This window comes from Balearica regulorum, chromosome 26 (genome assembly GCF_011004875.1).
Source record: "Balearica regulorum gibbericeps isolate bBalReg1 chromosome 26, bBalReg1.pri, whole genome shotgun sequence".
In the NCBI taxonomy this organism is placed as follows: domain Eukaryota; kingdom Metazoa; phylum Chordata; class Aves; order Gruiformes; family Gruidae; genus Balearica; species Balearica regulorum.
This window is the reverse complement of record NC_046209.1, coordinates 4,146,955-4,165,411: the sequence shown is the minus strand read 5'-3', so window position 1 is coordinate 4,165,411 and position 18,457 is coordinate 4,146,955. Positions and strand designations below refer to the sequence as shown.

General features: G+C 52.5%; 1 protein-coding gene and 1 long non-coding RNA gene across 2 annotated transcripts in view; one reads left to right on the top strand and one right to left on the bottom strand.

Moving 5' to 3' along the window:
- Window positions 1-18,457, bottom strand: part of ADAMTS10 (ADAM metallopeptidase with thrombospondin type 1 motif 10) — a 59,421-nt gene that overhangs the window by 37,048 nt on the left and 3,916 nt on the right. Inside the window, exons 2-3 of the mRNA XM_075736336.1 lie at window positions 9,059-9,397; window positions 3,319-3,683 (exon numbers count right to left, since the gene is read on the bottom strand). Of these exons, the coding sequence (XP_075592451.1) occupies window positions 3,319-3,683; window positions 9,059-9,146 (453 nt within the window). The 5' untranslated portion in view covers window positions 9,147-9,397. The remainder of the gene's footprint in view (window positions 1-3,318; window positions 3,684-9,058; window positions 9,398-18,457) is intronic.
- Window positions 10,319-12,726, top strand: LOC142605270 (uncharacterized). The gene is made up of 3 exons (XR_012838986.1): window positions 10,319-10,522; window positions 10,924-11,136; window positions 11,584-12,726. It is a non-coding gene; the product is annotated as an uncharacterized LOC142605270 (long non-coding RNA).

Here is an 18,457-nt window from a genome sequence, read left to right as displayed (position 1 = left end):
CCTGCGAAGCCAGCTGGCTGCTGGCTTTGTGGGACGGGGAGAAGGAGGTCACCACCGGCTTGGGGCAGAGCAGCGGAGGGCAGAGCATGTCCTGCCCAAAATCCATGTACTACTAGAAAAGGATTGTTCCTACTTAAACCTGGAGCCTCCGCAGAGCGCAAGAGGCAGGAGGCTCCACTGCCTGCCTGGCATCCTTCGGCAACGAAGCTCGGCTATCACAGGAGTCTGAAAACTGCTCCATTGCTGACCCCAGAGACCGAGCTCTGAGGTCTGGGCACTGGACGTGACACAAGCCTGTTGAAAGGGGGTGGCGAGAAGCCCTTAGAGAGATCCCTGTGGTTTGTGGGGGAGCTAAACTGGATATCCTGTCTATGATTCACCCAGGTCATCTGCAGAGCAAGGATGGTTTATGCTATTAGCTTATAATCACACTTCAGAAAAGCACAGCCACATACTGCAATTCAGCTCTTCCACCTCCTCGTACATACACACGAGCAGCTCGACGTTAGCCTCAGCAGCGGGGCCATCTGCCTTGCTCCAAGCACTTAACGTTCACGCTGACTTCCGGAGGGCTTTTCAGATGAAAGAACGATTTCAGCACAGACACACAGGGCTGAAAATCTGGCCTTTAGACTGTCCTTTGATGAGCTCTGACACAAGAAGTAAGAGAGTGGCATTTCTCTCCTAAAGTTGTTTCCTCCTCGCTGTGATTGTTTTTTATGTTAGCACACGGGTCCTTGGGATCTCATGCAGCCAGTGGGATGAAACGTGGCTTTGCTTAAAACAGGGATTTCAGCTCCTGGCCAGGCTGAGGCAAAGCTGCCCGGGCTTCTCCCCGCGGGCTCCAGCTGCTTTGTGCTTGGCCCTGCTGGCAGCTCACAGCTCTGCGTGTTTTGGAAAATGGACCATTCTGCTCTGTGCTTCTGACAACTTAAACCTCTGTGACTTCCCCCCGGCTCAGCCTGAAGCGCAGCACAGCGTGCCCTCCACGGGAGGTGGTGGGGTGAGCCACGCTGCCTGCCTGCTCTCCGGCCGGGGTGACAGCATGCATGGCAGGGAAGACAAGTCTATGGGAGCATGGCCTGATATTGGCAGTCCAAAGCTGGGGTGCTGTAAGGTGTGAGCTATGTCATGGGTGTTTGATAACAAAGCGGTTTACAGCAGTACACCTCGCAGACACAGAAATTGCTCAGGGATGTGGGAGTTTGAGGACAGGAGAATGGCTTGGGGCTTGTTACCTGTTTTCACAGCTTTGTGTTGGATACTTCTGTGGATGCAGTTGTGCCTTTCCCTCCTCCTCATGCACAGCTCACCCCATAATTAGCAACCAGTCCCTGCTTGTGCCCATTCAACATCACAACACACAACCCCCTTTGCATCATCAGTGAGTCAGGTCTGTGCAAACGTGGGTCATCGTGTGCAGTCCCCCCTTGGCGCGTGCCAGCTTAAACCTGAACCTTGAGACCTCAGCAATGGGAGACCCTTTTCTGTCCCCCCCAAAGCAGACCAATGCCTGCCTGGAAGTGTCCACGGCTGAGGGATGGCACGAGTGCATTGGCTGTCACTGATCAGCCAGAGCTCTGCAACAGATGTTCTCCGGTGGCAAGTACAGCCTCCACTCTGTCAGCTAAAACCCACCAGTCTCCTCATCCAAATTCCTGACCCTATCATGCTCACTAACCCAGGAGACCTCCTCTCCCCTCCTTGCTGATGTCCTAGCTCTCCAGGGCAGAAGGACAGAATTCAGGAAAAGGAAAGGTTGTTGGATGATCCTCCAGCCCTTTGTGCTTGGCTGCATTTTCCTCCAGACAGTCCCTGGTATCTCTCCAGAGCTACACACAGCTTGTGGACTAAATTATCCTGGTGCGAGGGCTGCTGGGCCATTGCTTGCCCTGGACTTGCTGCCCTCTAAGTGGCTAACGCTGAATCCCTTCTGAGCCAGCAGCATCCAGTTCACCCTTCAGTGCTTTTGTGAACACCACTAAACCATCCAGGACTTCAGCAGAGTTCCCATATCTAAACAAAGGGCTAACTAGGGAACCGAAAGTTTATGCAGCTCTGATTTTTGGCTGTGAGATAGAAACATTAGACTCTATGATATAACGAGTCAGATTCTCATTTCTGTTAATAACCCACAGCACTGTTCTGGCAGTGTAATTTAGCAATAAATCAAACATGAATTCATTCCCATTTGGAAGCTCTTCCACACTGCCAGAATACTGCTAAGAGGTGGGGCCGTATCATAAATATGAATCTGGCCTACAGAGTCGTCTTCTAAATGTTACCCCTCCAAGGGAGCCATCATCCTTGGGATTCACTAACAGGGTATGTTTGCTCCATCCCTCCATCTGGCAGGTCATGAAATGTGCTCTGTGAGCCAGAAACATCAGAAACTCACAGAAAAATAAGGATGGAAGTCCTTAGTCTATTCCCAATGCTGGAAGAGCTAATGAATCATACCTGGAGTGTTTTTGAGAGGCATTTGTCTGGCCTGTTCTTAAAGATCTCCAACGATGCAGAGGCCACGCACTCTCCAAGCCATCTAGTCCAGAGCTCAGCTATCCCTATCACTTATGTCTGCCATGAAGCTTTCTTGCCGATATTTAAGACCATGATGTCTAATCCTAGCTGTGAGGACATGCAAAATCAATCATTCCCACCCTCCTTGCAGCAGCCTTGCTGGTTTTGAGGAATGCCATCTTGTCCCCTTTTGGCATTCTCTCTTTCATATCGAAAAACACTGATTATTTCACTGACTTCCCCTAAAAGTCACATTTTGAGCTCCCGAAATTTGGACAGAAATGACTGGGAGCCCCAGGAATGTATATGCAATTGTAAGGATCCGAATGCATTTTTGACATTCCCAGTTGTGCTGTGAAATTCCTGCCCTCCTGCATTTCTTTCTCACTAGCACATGCAAAACATACCTTTTGCTGTTGCTGTTGGAAGTGGAGGGGAGAGTTCTGTGAGAGCCAGAATAATGGTCTAGGGCCTGGATTATTCCATTCCAATTAAAATCAATGGAAAAATGCTCACTGACTTTTGTAGAAACTGGACTACAAGCCAAACACGGACCAGGAACCCTTACAGATGTAAAGAGATGCGGCCACCTTCGCCCTCAGCTGACTTTCAGTGCCAGGGTGCAATATTCTTGCTTGACGCCAACCCCATGCCTTTCCCACCACCATGGACCCACCTGCTGGAACTCAAACCAGCTTGTGCTTCTACAGCAAAGATCGAAGAGGCTGCAATCAGCTCTACTTTACGGGCAGCTCTAGTTGTTAAGATTGACCTTGGCTGGGCAAAACAGAGACTCACCAGTCCATTGCAGTTGCTGATGGCGACTTTTGAGTTCAGGTACCGATCCTGCAAGTGGCCCGCATAGTGGCAATCTTCATGGAAATCGTGTTGCCAGTCCATACCATCTCGCTTCCAGTATTCGACAGTGAAGTGCTCAGCCAGCAGGTTGGAGTGCAGTGTCAGGTTGAGGAGGAACTGGGTTCGGTGGGCAGAGACTTTGTAGAAAACCTGCTGCTCAGATGGCTCGTAGGGCAAGGAGCCCAGACTGCGCCGAGGGCGTTGCTTCAGCTGGCTTCTCACGTCAAAGGTGAGGAAATCCCCGTTTTGGTCCACTTGGATTGGGAATGCAATTTCATAGTGATCGAGGCTGGAGAGGAACTCCTCTGAGGAGGGAAAGCAAACACAGGAGGAATGACATTCTGCAAAGAGAGTCAGAGCAAAACACCCAGCGACCTCAGCATGGTCCCAGCTGCGCCTGAGCACAACTGAGCGGCAGCCAGCACAAGGCAGAGGGACAGGGTCCTGACGCAGGGACTGCTCTTGTCCAAGCTGCAGGATCCAGAGGACATTCCCAAAGACCCTCAGCCTATGGAGCCCTGGGGTATCAATGGACCTTGAGCCTATGGAGCGCAATCTTCTTCCTCTGCAGGTGATGGAGAGGAACAGACTGGTCCAAGGAGCTATTCAGGACACCCAGATTCTGACTATATACCCGGACTATTCCCCATATCTCCATCTCCACTGCACAGAGGGACTCCAGGTTGTGCAGAGTCACACTCTATGGTTTGGAGGGTTATTTTAACCTGGATCCTTTCAGTAACAAAGCTAACAAATAACGTCTCTTCAAAACCAGCCAGAACAAACCTTGAGGTGACAATGTCTCAGGAGATGACAGTTTTGCTAAGGAACTGAGGGGGTTCTTCAGAACATCTACAGCTGCTACGTGGAGCTGCTAATTCTGCTTTGATAACTTGCAAAGCAGCAGCACTGTACCAGCCTCCCTGATCACAGCTGCATTACTGCATTAGCTACTGGGCATCCTCCTAAGAGGCACAAAGACAATGATGTCCTTGCAATGCCAATCTTGCAATCAGAATAAGAAAGAGGGTAACCAGAATTCCCCAGCTGTGCTAAAAAGGCAGCAAGAAAAAAAAAAAAAAAGCCAGACATCCCAATTCCCCAGGGAGGTTTCTATCTATGACATGATCCTGCTTTCCCAGCTCACCAGCCTGGTGCTTTTTACTGCCTCAGCTTGGCTAAGCACCTTCTCTTGGGGCACTTGAATTTTTGAGCCTGTCTTGTACCACTGAGGAAATGTGGTCTGACAAGGTCACTGTCTAAAACGTCTGCCTGCACTCACACGGTAAAGCAACACTTTTGGCTGTCAAAGAAATTGGCACTCTGCAAACTCAACAGAATTTCTCATTTTCCAAGCAAAATGTCCCAGGGACTGCCAGACTGGATCTGACTGGAGGTCTAGCTGTGTCTGACAGCCGTCAGTACCAGAGGCTTCAGCAGAAGATGTAAAAAATCACGCACTGGACAAGATAGCCCCCCCCATCACAGCGTGTTCTTCCGAACCCCTCGTGGCTGGAGGTTTGCTCATGGAGTGGGAGAGGATTTGCCCTCTTTTCACTCTGGAATATTCTTAGCATGCTTTCTGCATCCTATTTGTAGTTGTTTCCTGAGCAAACAGGAGAGGCCAGGCTGCTCCACAGTGGCTGCATTTCGCCTGGCTCCACAGCACCCATCTTCAAAGCCTTCCCAGCCATCATAAATTTGGACTCCAAATTACACTCTTACCACATGGCAGCACTGGAAAGTTTCCTTTTCCTCTAGTGTGTTTTCCAGTGTGGGAGCCTGACAGAGTGGTTTCCTTGGCCACCAGTAATGGGACAGTCCTTCCCACCAGCTGGGTTTAGGGGTTAGCTCCCATCCTTCCAAACCATAAGCACTTCTGGCATCTCTCCCTTGCCTCGACAAGCCAGAAATAATTATTAGTTTTCTAACTTCCTGTGCTCCAGCTTCCCCTGCACCACACCGCCTTGCGTGTGATGCAGCCAGGCAAACAAGAGTGACTATTTGCACTTAAGCAATGACCTCAGGCTTAGAAAAAATTGCTGTCGGAAGTGTCTTGTTTTTCCTTCTCTGCAGCCCACGTGGTCTTGCAAAATAGTGACTCGGAAGGAGGTTTGCGCACGCAGTGGCTAGAAAGGGCCTGGGACCCTGTGCTGTGGTCTCTGATCCTGACCTGCAATGTATGTCCAGGAGGAAAAAAAATGTGTCCAGAGCCTGGGGGTGAGAGTGTGTGTGAAAATCTGCTTTTGCCGTAGGGCCAGTCACCGTGCATCCTCAGAGATGTCACTCTGGAAACTGAGGCACAGGAAGAAAGATCTAAGAGCAGTGCTCTGCATCACATGAATGTTTTAGGAGGTGATGCTTTAGAGTGGGGATGCCACAAAAATGGGAAAAAATAACGAAGAGAGACTTTCAGCGTAAGGAAGAGGTCCAGTGTTACAGCTGGCTCCTTCCTCTCCTCTAAAAATGTGAAAGATTAGATTGGGCTCTAAGAGATTAAGATCTCCCTAACCCTGTGTATTCCACCCAACATCACAGATGTTCCCTTATTTGCTCATCCCTGCCTTGGCCATGCTCCCCATACTACAGACTATACTAGGAGCTCTCAGCATCAAGAACAGCACTGTTGGCCCTTCCTTCCTTCCTTCCTTCCTCAAAAGCCATCACGTTCCCTTGGCCCCCTCAGCCACTTCACGCTGTATTAATAGATCTTGGCCTGAAGTGTGCGGTACCATACCCACTGTATCAGAAGGGTTTGCACCAGTGATAAGCAGCCTGGTGTTTCCAGAGAGCTGTCAAACTGCTTCAGAAGAGGTGCTATAAAAAGCCTTTCTCCAGGAAAACCTGTCCATGGCTCTACGGGACACTGGGCACCCTTGGAAGACCACAGACCTCCCAGGAGAGGGCAAGGGAGAAAGCTGGGAACCAGGAAGGATGGGGTGTGGGGAGAGGTTCCTCGCTGCCCCATTTTTGGTGGAAAGGGAACAACGTTTGCAGGGGCAGGGGCAGGGGCAGCAGAGGAAGGGAAAGGGCACAGGGGAGGTAGAGGGCTAAGCTGAACAAAAAGAAGAAGAGAGGGAAGGTGAAAATGGAGGACGGAGGATTTTGTTCCCTCCTTGTATGGTCCCCATTGCCTCTCTCATTAGAGAGCTGCTTAAAGGATGAAAAGGAAGCAGATGTTTGGTCTGGTCTTGTCACCAGAGCAAAGAGGAACCCCAGCTGCAGCCCAGACACGATTCCTAAGGGATGGCTGTGGAAAACACTACGGGATCCCACAGCTTCAGGCTGCCCTGTCATTGTGTCAGTCCTACTACATCCTCCGAGGGTCCATCGGTTTACATGTGAGCTGGAAGCAGTGAGATTAGCCTCATCTAACGTTCTATAAAATGGAGAACATCTAATCTATTTAAACTATGGTTAAACTAACGCACTAGCAGAAAATTTCCTTTTGATTAAAAACCAGTCAGCAATAGTGGGCATGTGCTGAATCCTCAGTCAATTGTTTCAGCTGCTGCTCCCTGCGCTGTTAAAAACTGCAGCCCGAGTGTACACGTTACATCTGAATCTCGTTACATCTCTGCTGGCTTGAAGAGCCCTTCAACGCTGGGCTGCTATTTCCCACAAAGATAATTACAGCTTATGACTATGATACCTTAATCTTTTTCCTGCATAAAATAAATACACCGATCTGGAGCTGCGCACATAGGGCACGTGGATCCTGCTCCACTGCTAACTGGAGCAAGTCCCTTGGTCAAAATCAGTGGCTTGTTGAAAACACTGGCCTTTATTCTCCGTGCCTCCAACTGCTAAGAGGAGATAACAGCGTTTCACCCTCTTGAAAGGGTGTTGTGAGGATTATGTACTTATTATCTCAGCAGCGTGGTGAAGTGTTGAGTAACATCAATAGCCTGACGCCAACCGTTCCGGATGCAGGGAGCCTAAAAAAGTGCTCTGACAGCAAGAGGGGCCCATGGGGCAGCCTGACCCTTGGGAACGGACAGGGGACAGGCTGCAATCCCTGGCTTGGTGCTCCCACGGCACCATGCTCCCAGCAACATCACGGCCTGAGACTCATCCCCCAGTCCTGCTCAGGGGAAGCCAGTATCCGGGAGAGCACAAATGCATTAACCGTAATTTTGGTGAGCCCTCGGGTTTAGAGCGAGGTGTATTAGCAAACGGTGCAGGGACTCATGAGCGAGGGAGGATCTGAGCTGCTGTGAGTCAGGATGGAGGCGATCTGGCAGCGAAGTCCTCGTCAGAGCGTCTCTGCGCTGTGAACGCGGTGCTGCAGATGGAGAGAGGTGTGAACTGACGGACGCGGGAGGCCCAGAACAGTCACCCCAGGCATTGCCAGAGGCTTTGGCGAAAAGGACCAGAAACCGTGTTTGTTTCAGATTCAAGAAAATCTGCCTGTGTAACCTTGCACATTGCACAGCGCCTGCACAGCACGCTGCTCTGCGTCTGACTGCCTCTCCTTTCACCCAGCGCAAGCTGCAGTACAGCAGTGCCCCACGTTTAGCAACGAGACGGCATTCAGACCCAGGACGGCGTGTGGCTTTCGGTTGCCTTTGTTCCTCTTCTCAGTTCTGCTTCGCAAGACAACTCACAGCCATCGTAACTACAGCTTGATGGCATTGCACTACTCGACAGTCCGGGTACATCGCCAGCTTTGGTCCTATTGCAATTAATCGGGGCACATGTGATATTTCAGGATTATGGCTGTGTAAGTACGTAGCTGAGGTTTTAACACCTTGCACAGATGTCTAATTTTGGAGCCCTTTCTAACCCTTTCTTCTTACCTCTAGTGCCTGATGGGAGCGTTTATGTTGCCTCTTAAGAAATGGTCCCAAAAGCAAATTAGTATTAAGCAATTTAACTACCCTGTGTTACCTGCCCATGCTGTATTTGTACTCTAGGCTGGGTACAAGGCAGTCCACCTCACTTTCCAGTCCATTGGACTGGAATAAAATCATGTACAGAGGCACAAACCTATGTACAAGAGACTCACATTCTGCTTTCCTTGCAGTCACTTGCATGTGCGGCTCTGTATTTAAACACAAGCCCATTAGAAGCACACAGACGTACAAAACAGGTACAAAGTGCTCACGCCTGAGCAGGTTTGACCGTTTACTAATGGTAGCACAGAAACACGTGTGCAGAAACTAAAACTGCTCTTCCAGCAGCGCACATCTGTCCAGGCTCGGCTGTATTTCTATGCTCCAGCAGAGACCTCTCCCCGCACACGCACAGGACTGCTCACAAGCACACCGGCTGGCTGCACACACACACCACCCTCCTCCTAACAAAGCCTCTATTCATCCGAGGATGCGCCACTCCACCCGAGTGGAAGGGGACCTTCTTCCTCTATTGCTACCATATCCCCTTTGCTTTCTAAGCCTGTACGTGGCTCTCATTTTACACAGACCCTACCGCTCTGAATCCTGCAAAAAGTCAAGGAGCGTAACATCTGAGAGCAAAACACATCCTTTCCTCAGAGGTCAACAGAAAACACCTGCAAATTCAGCAGGAGGAGCTCTGTACAGCAAGCAGAGCAGAGTTTGGGGTGTCTCCACCTACTCCCTAGCACAACATTTCCCTAATACCTCCCCCGGGGCCAGCATTAGGGTTTCTGCCAGCGGAGGTGGGTGGATCAAACTCCCATCCCCACGTCAATCCCTACCTTGTGACTGGAACGTGTAACCAGGAAAGTTGCACACAGCCGCAGTGAAGATGACAGTCCATGTGAGAAGCCTCCAAGCTATTGCCATGGTTAGCGATGCTTGTCTCAGTGCAGGGAGTATTGTGCCAGCTGAAAGGGCACTGTCCCAACATGTCTCTCCCTCGGCCACCCCTTATGTAGAGACAGGAGTCCTCGGTCCCTCCGCAGGCATCCTCAGCCGCTCCGTGCTCTCCCCAAAGCAGCAAGGCTGACGGTGTCTTTGCAGCGTGCTGTGCCCGGGCCAGCGCAGCGGGGTCAGCATGGGCTAATTCGAACCGCAGGCTCTCGGCGGCATCGCCCCTGCAGAGGAGAGAGCGGGGATGAGTGAACGGCAGAGGGGAAACAAAGGATGGAGGAGGACACAAGGGAGAAAACGGTGTGCAGGGTGAATGAGGTAAGCCTGATCTTAGAGAAGGGAAGAGTGAGATGGAAAGAAAGAAGGAAAAAGGGGAGAAAAGGACAGGAAGTGAACACAAACATAATCAACCGCTTCAGCTCACAGCATCAGAAAGCCGCGTTATCCTGCTACAGGGACGCTGCACCCCCAGCTGCTCTCCCGGGAGTGAACTCTGCTCCCAGCGCAGCCCCTGCACCACTCTGACAGCAGCACTAAAGGTCTGGTGTGTATATATATATCTTATACCAGAGGAAAGAATGAACGGGAACCCTTTGTCCTGCGGCAATGCCCACGAGGAAGCGCAAACTGAACAGTGACCTGATCTCAGTTACCTGATCTCTTAAAGGACAGCACAAAATAAAAGCATTGGTGGGGTGGTAGTGAGCAGCAACCTAGAAATCCTTTCGACTCCACTTCCCCTGGCTTTAAAATGCACTTTAATGACCGTCACTGCACTGAGAGAAGCGCACTTGCTCTCAGAGTGTATTGGCTAAACTTAAAAAAGTGATTGAAAACAAAGGACACATTCAGTGAACTTACCCTTACCCTCAGCTCTATCCACAAATGGATTGTGAGATTCCAATTGTATTTGTTATTTAAAATGATTCGCTAATTGCTTCAGTGAAAGATTTTTGGCTTGCAGATAATTTCCACTCAGTCTGAGGCAATTATACAAAACTCACATAGCGCTGGAGAGTTGCATAAAGTCTGTGGGTTTTGTTTCTATCCAGCGATTAGATGACGTATGCAACGAATACCTAACTACCGCCTGGAGAATCCCAAATATCTGAACAGCGATGCTCTGCTTGAGAGCAGCCCCACAGCAAAACGCAAATGCTCCTGCAAAGGTGACAGATAAATACATACTGAAGTCTGACTTCAGACCGGTGATACAGCAATGACTCGCACAGCACCAGACGGTGCTGGAGCAGGGAAAGGCAGGACGGATGCTCCTGAGCTGCTGGGAAGATGATGGTGCTTTTTGCAAAGGTGTCAATAGCCATGGCATGTGTGTGGTCCTCATCCCAGTAAGGAAGCACTTGGAATAACGTCTTTAACCCTTGTCTCGCTCTGCTCTTGCGTGTTTTAAATAGCAAAGACTAACTACTGGCAAGAGCGCAGGGCAGGAGAGTCCGTGCTCCCCTTCACGTCACGTCCCCAGGGGAGTCTGCAATTTATTTCTACTTCTGTTTTCCCATCTTTACTATGCAGTTCATATCATTTGTGCTGCAGGGGCTTGGAATAACACTCGTCACCAGAGACTACAGAGATTCCTGCCCTAATAATTAATCTAAATATGTTAATGATTTTTCCTTAGCCGCTGGGAGGATTAATCGTGCATCTTTAAATCACAATTTGGAGTTTCGTATTTTAAATGTTAAGATTTTTAACTGTTTATTTACATATATTTTTTATGTTTTATTTACAGTTAAAAAGGGCCAAAGACCATCAGCAAGGCCTTGGGATGGTCTTCCCAGTCACGTCTGGTGCCACTTGCCAGGTTGGTTTCTGCAAAGCCTGGACACAACACCCACGCCAGCGGCCTCAAAGACTACGCACGTCATCAGCGTGAGAATAAACTGCCTGACTGGGGAAAAACTGTCTAAATCTCATCTTGGACTGCTCCGCTCACCAGCAACAGGTAAAGGGAAGCAGGCAGTGGAGGCGAGAGGGTTGGCGGGACTACTCCTGCCCTCTCCCACCACGACACAAGGATGCTGAGCTCAGCGCTGCGGGTCCATGAGGTCATGCCCACCTGGTGACAGCGTCCTTCGTAGCGTCACCTCCCCTGGCTGCGGTGCAGAGAGGGCAGAGCTGGGGCTGCGGCAACGCACGGCCAAGCGCTGCTGCAGCTGTGAGCTGCTCTGTGCCTGCTCCCTGCGGGAAGTGAATGGGAAAAGGGAGACGGCGAAACGAAAGCCGGGCGTGCTGTGGCCCTCTCCTAAGTCAGCATTTTTCAGCATCTATTAAAGCTCAGGATTCCAGCTTTTAAATCCTGTCACGGCTCCAAGGTCTGCGGAGAGAAAGCCGCTCAGCTGAAGTATATTTTCTCCTGAGCTTCGCACTACTAATTTTTCTTGTTTTCCAGCTGTTGAACCCGCTTCCTCAAGGTTGTCATTACTTCCTCCGCCTCCCCGTGACCCTGAGCTGCGGCAGTCGCGGCCAGTGCCCTCGTCTCCCCTCTGCCCTTCCCCTCAGTCCCGGCTCCTCGGCCTCCCCCAGAGCAGGGGCTGGGAGGGAGCTGCAGGCGCCCAGACCCCACAGCCCCGACCTCGGCAGGGAAGGAGGCACGTTTGGAGCAGCACATGTCAGGAATTACAGCTGCAAAATTCCCGTAAACTGGGCTGGGGGAAGGGCCCGGCTTTGATTCCTCCCCACACACAGCAAGGAAAACATGGCCCCTTCCCAGCGGCGCTTCACTTCCGAGACCCCGAGGAGCCCGTCTCCTGCAAGGAAGGATCCGTAACAAGGAGGAGAGAGCTGGAGGAGCGTGTATAAAGTTTTCCATAACCTCAGTTTTCAGATTTTGCTTTCTGAGCGGCAGAGACCGGCAGGCACCGACAAGCCCGAAGAGCCCAGGCCTGTGCGGGGGGCAGCGGGATGCCAGGGTCTCGCGGGACAGGATGGAGGGGCCGCAGGGAGACCCGGGGCACGAGGTGACCTCTCCAGTCTCGTGCCTCCCTCGCTTGGGCCGGTTCTGATTTGCTCCTTCCCGAGGAATTCGTTGTCCTTGGCAGACGCCCCGCGAGTGGCTGACGCTCCCCGCTCCCTGCGCCAAGGTGGCTTTCGCCGCGTGAACCCGTGGGCCGGGCCGCCTGCGCGAGGAGGCGGCGGCGGGGACGAGGGGAGTGGGGGCCGATGCTGCCGGCAGCTTCGAGGTCGCCTCTTCCCACACCAAAAACACGCGAGAAGCAGGGGGAGAGGTTGGGGAGGGGGGGTTAAAATTCAAGCTGGAATAAAGCAAAGAGAAGAGGAAAAAAAGAAAAACAGATGACAACTGTTACTAATTTCAACATCGGGGCTGCAGACAGAATTCCCTGAAAGCCCGGCTTTTTGGCCAGGGAGACAGCTTTATGGGAAGGTAATAGGAAGCAGATGGGCTCTGCTCGGGGCCAAGAGGAAGGTTCAAGGTGCCTCCTAGTGCAGAGAAGAGGAATTTAACTGCTTTTAAAGATGCAGGGCCCAGCGGCTTCCAGGTTTCTCATCCAACTTTTGCAAATTATGAGCTCAGGTGTCCTTTTCCCTTTTTTGAGAGAGAAATAAATACAAACACAGACTTCTGCTTCCAGCTTTCTCTGGTGGGAGGAAATACTTGCAGCGTACCCCTCCAGCCCCCGGCCCTTCCACTGACATCTTCCCGCCATGCAGCGCCTGCGAGCAGCGAGAGCAGCGAGACCAGCACCCCACGGCCACACCACTTCACCCCGAACTGTGTTTTTGGGCTGCACAATTAGCAATGGCATTAACGAAGGAAAGTCACCGGCCCTCACGGTCACTTCTTTCTTCTGTAAAACTGGGTGCTGGCACTTTCCAGCCACGCCGTGGTTATCGCAACACCATGTCCCACAACTCAGCCAGCTTTGGCTCCAACTTCCTCCTGACCAAGGGGCTGAGTGGGACTTCAGACCCCACAGGACGGCAGCTACGTGGCCACTGTCCACAGCAAACACAGCGTCGTAGAGATTTCTGCTCCTCCATCCACTCCAACTTGAAATTGTCCTACCAGTTCAAAAGTTCTCACTGGGGAGGGGGCAAGAGCTGCAAACACACAGCTTGCTCTACAGGCCTTATTTTCTTTGGAAACCAAGCTAAATACAGTGGGGACCGCAGGGTGCTGGGATGTGTGGCTCCCGGGCCATGCCAGTGCCATGGTGGGACACTTGGCAGTAGCATCACCAGATTTCTCACTCACCCACTACCTGCATGGACTCCCTGCTCTGTGCATTGGGCTGTTACCTACTGCCCATTCTCACAGCTGCCCACTGTGGCCACACAGCAAACCTGGCAGTGCTTGTAGCTTATGGATGCTGATCCTAAAATCACCATGTTTTCTGAAAAAAATAGCCCCCTTCTCACCTGCTGTCACTGCTTCATGGAGGCCTACAAGTTTTGGCTGTAAACTCTCGGCTGAAATCTGCTTCCCAAATGCTGCTGCAAGGCAGAAGGCCAGCTCCTCCGCATGGTCTCCAGGGACTGTACTGGTTTTAGCCTATGGTGCTCTGCTCAGGAGACAGAAAACTGCCACGTGCCTGTTGCTGCCCGACCCGCAGAGATGAGTGCTGTCAGAGCAAGGGGACACCGAGACCACCGGCCCCATCTCCATCCCCCTGCGAGCACATGGGACAGGGGGCTCGCAAAAAGCACGAGGAAATCATTTAATTGGGACTGGAACAGCTTAAAAGCAAAAGCCCTGGTGAGCTGTGCCATGCAGCGGCCAAAGGTAGCTCTGCCCGGGTCTGCAGAGACAACTCAATGGCACCTTTGTGTGGTCAGCCTCGCAGAGAGCTGCACATGCCAGTGGCCACCTCTGGCACCAGGGTCTCCAGCACTCATCTGAAGGCAGCTAGCAGAAAGCCACCCGCAGTGACCCAGGCCAGCCTTTTCAGCATAAGAAAACACAGTCAGATGGCTCCGGCCAGATATAAAAAACCCCACATACCAGACTCTTCAAAGAAAATTAGCTGTTTTCTCGCACTTTCAACCAAGCCCATCAAACATCAACTTCCATGTAGCCTATCTGCACGCCTAATTTAGCGGGCTTCTTGGTCCAGATCAGAGGAGCGGGCAATGTTCACCAGTTACTACCATAGCAAGCAATATCAGAGCTCAGCCCTTACAGCCAGGCACGGACAGGGTCTGTCTGCAGTTCATGGCCAAAGGGGACACCTCCTTGCTCGCCCCCCCACTGCACCCAGCCGCTCTCTGTACCACCAGCTCTCCCATCTCCACCAGCACCTCTGGCCTCTCCTCACCTTTTGCAGTATAAGGAGGGGAAGGGAAGGGCAGAGGGGGATGAGGAAAGCCACTGACAACTCTCCTGCCTCCTTTCCTTGAAACCATTCCCAAATCACTTCTCACCATTTCTGCCTCCCTCCTCCTCATCACCTCGGCTCTGCGCACCCCGGGTTACGGCAATAGGCAGCTCCCTCCCTCGGGGCGCCAGGTTGCCGATGCAGCTGTGCGCTTGCTGCTGGCCGGGGGCTGCTGGCCCGCTGCGCTCCCCTGGGGTGGCGGGCGTTTCATGTGTGCGCAGTCAACACCCCAGGTCCCGGCAGGTTCCTACACGTTCCCGAGGACAGAGTAAACAGCACTGCTCCCCCCCGCACCCCGCTGTGCTGCACCTCCTGCGGCACGGGGTGAGAGGCTGGGCGGGCGGTGAGCATGCGGGTGGATGCAAAGCTTCCCGAGACCTCCCCGGCTTTCAGCAAGAGACCGTCCTGATATTCCTGACAAAATATTTGGCTGGACTGTTAAGTTGAAAACATGCTGAGTTGCAGATGGCAGAAGCCTTTTTGCAGTCATCCTGCCAGCATGACAGGACTTCCACTGGGAAGTCATTTCTCAGCTCTAGAGTTATGAGCATTATGGGTTAAAACCAGAAAAATCAGCATTAACTAATCAGCAGCTCACTGCTAGGAGCGTTGGCTGCAGAACGCGAAAAATGGGTTAAAGTCACAGGTCTGCAGAACTGAAAACAAGAGCTTGAACCTTAATCTGCTTTGCTGCTCCAAGCCTGGCCTCTCTGGGGGCATGGCAAGCAAAGAATTAGAAACACGTAGTTATCACTGCTCACCAGAAAACAGCAGCCTCCAGCCATGGGATAGTTTCTGCCTACACTGCTCCACAGCAACCCTTTAGGATCCCCTTGCCACCTCTCTGGTTGCTCCTGTTATCAAGCCCACGCTGGAGTAAAGGACAAGGGCTTTGCCCTTCCCTTTCTTGCTGACGTCCGCCTGGCTGCGAGGGGACCTACGAAGCTCCCTGCAGCCCGCTTTGCTGGTAAAGGCTGTTTCATCTCACCCTAAGAGCAGTTCTTTGCAGACACCCATCCCAGCAACTGCGGGGTCAAATTTAGAGTTTGCCCAGAGAAGAAATGCTGCTTTTGCACAGTTAAAATAAGATCCAACCCCATACAAAGGTGCTCCCCAGCAATGTGGGAAATCCAGACCGACGCTGCCAGTCTGAACCCGAGAGGCGAGGGGTCTGAGCCGGGGTCTCCGTCCCTCTGCCAGCACCAGGTACCGGTCTGGGTGAACAGGGGAACACCCCTCCGCTGCCTTCGGACCACCAGCTCCCTCCTACAGGCTCACTGCCGCGCTCCACGCCGGGCCCTGCTGTGCTCCAGCCGGGCACACCCTTGATCCCTTTGTACAAGCAAGCTTCACAGGGGTTTGGGCTCACTCCAGTACTGTGTGGGAGTATTTTTTTTAAAAAAAAAACACGAGAATTGTTTTACGGTCAAGTCTATTCAGTGCAATCTTAGTGAGGAAAGAACTGAATTACCCCCCTTGCTCCTCTCCAAAATCTAGGAGGGTAATTTCACCAGCAAAGGGGCAAAAGAAACCCATGACAAAGCGAGGGCATACGAGTGGAGAGCTGGGAGCACCGACCTCTCTCTGACACCGACTGCTTTGCTTTCTGGAAATACTATCTCTCTGTTACATAAGGATCTGGCCCTATCTGGAAAGCTGGGGTCACTGCGTTTCTCTAAGTGTGGTAAAATGCTTGGAGGTCCTCAACAGGAAAGCACAAGAGAAATGCCAGCTCATATCATCATCAGGGAGGGGTGGTTCAGCATGGGGCAGTGCGAGCCCCAGGGCTGAGCCCAAATCTAGCTGCTAGACCAGTCAACTTCAGCCAGACTTATAAGGTGGCTACCGAGCAACCCAATGCTCCCAGCCTTGGACTTCTTTTGCTTTAAGGAGATGACTCCACCAGTTCTCATGCAGGTCCACTTTCAGACGGGATTTATGCAATAGTTTGGAGCCACTCCATGTGACCCAGACTTGCTGGCCCCCTGCCACCACTCTCCTTGCTGGCTTCAGCCATGCACAAAACAGCAGAATTAAAAAGACGACCGAGCAGTCAGGAAAAGAAGGTACATGTCACCTACCATACAGCGCCCCTGCCAACTATACACGTGTATGTAGGTATGCACATGCCATCCACACGCATGCAGCCCATAACTACAGCTGTTAGTGTGCTGCTGTGCACGAGGACGCACACCAGCTGTACGAGGATACACGCTACCTGATGGCATATCTACGTTTGGTACCCACACACCCCTCTGCACGCGCTGCCTGCGTGCCATCGTGCACCCACCGATACCTCATGGATATGCCATGCGCAAATGCTATTTTTGTATTTGGCATCTCCCTGTCTGCATGACTACCTTCTGCCTTCCTAAAAATACCCCTTCTCTCTGTGGGGTTCAGTGCGGCCAGGAGAGAATCCAGATCTCCTGGGCCTCCATGCAAGCAGCTCCCTCCCTGTGCTCCTCCTGCTCCCCCTGCACCAGCGTGGACCAACACGGCTCTTCTGCTGTACTCGGGACGCCAGAAAACTGCCCCAGGCTCTCAGAAAGCACTCACACCTCTGAGCAGGCAGGGAAGCAGAGGCAGACGCAGCCCAGCGCAGCCATCTGCATCCTGGCAGAGCTGGCTCCTGCAGCAGCCCTTCAGCAGTCTTTGTGCTTACACAACACAGCAATGCAAGGCACCGAGCCCTGGGGTTGCATAAAGACAAACACCCTCCTGTGCCAACACTGAGCTCTGCTCACCTGCATAACCGCCACCGGCTCTCTCCAGGAGGGATCTGGCGTGAGGAAGAGTCGTGCTGTTTGTCCCAGTTCAGGCGGTAGCACGTTTTGTGCCGTTATACCTTACAAAGGCCTGTCACAGCTCACACACCAAGCGTGACATCTGAAATCTCACTTTTTCCTCAACCCGGCCTTAGGGCGGGGCCATACCCCAAACATCTGTAGTGCTGTACCTGTGCTGGGACCCTCCACCAAAGATGGGTGCGGGTACCAGACTGAAGCGCTGTGCTAGAGGGCAGGACCCCACTACAGCCCCCTCCCATCGCCCGCCCCACCGCATGCATCCGTGGTACAGCACAGACTTGTACGCTGACGCTAGAGAGACAAGAGTCCCACCGAGCTTCTCAAGGAGAGCATCTGAGGTGACTCCTGGTACCCAGAAGGGCTGCGAGAAGCACTGCGTGGGACCTGCAGTGAGCAGAGGTCAGCAGTGCCTTCTACCACCACCACGGCGCAGCACGGCTGCGGCACAGCAGCATCTAACGCCGCAGCTGGCAATAGCACAGTCCTGGACAGGGGAAGGGATCCAGAGCATGGCCTGTCTCCAGCACCCATTGCTGATTTGGTCCTGCTGGACGGAATCAAGGAATAACTGAGGTTGTAAGGGATTTGAGGGGATCTGTGATCCCACCCCGCTATCAGAACAGGGTTAACTTTCACATTAGATCAGGTTTGGGTCACAAACCCAGGCTGTCTCACAAGGTCACGTACAGAAGTGGCTCGGAGGAAACGCAGTGAGCTCGGGAGCGGGACCCTAAAGCAGCAAAGTTTGGACCTCACTGTCCTTTCAGGAAATCAGAACCATAAAGGTATCCTTTCAGAGAAGCGGCTGCATCGTGGTGACACAGGAAAAGGGAGAGGAGCCCTGCTTGGCCAGAGAGGTGGCTCTTCCTGATCTGATCTAGCTGCCTCGGTGCCTGCTCGGCTGTGCGCTTCCAGCGCCTCGGGACCAAGACCCCCCGCCCCCTCGCAGACGTGCAGGCAGCACCCAGCCTGCCAGGGCACCGAGAGCCCCAGAACACAAACCCGCAGCCCCGCTTCTCTCCCACACCGACGGCTGCTGCTGCCGTCCCTGCAGCCTCCCCGTGAACAGGAGAATGCTGCTGGCTTTGCTTCACAGCAGGCCAAACCAAAGCAAACGGAG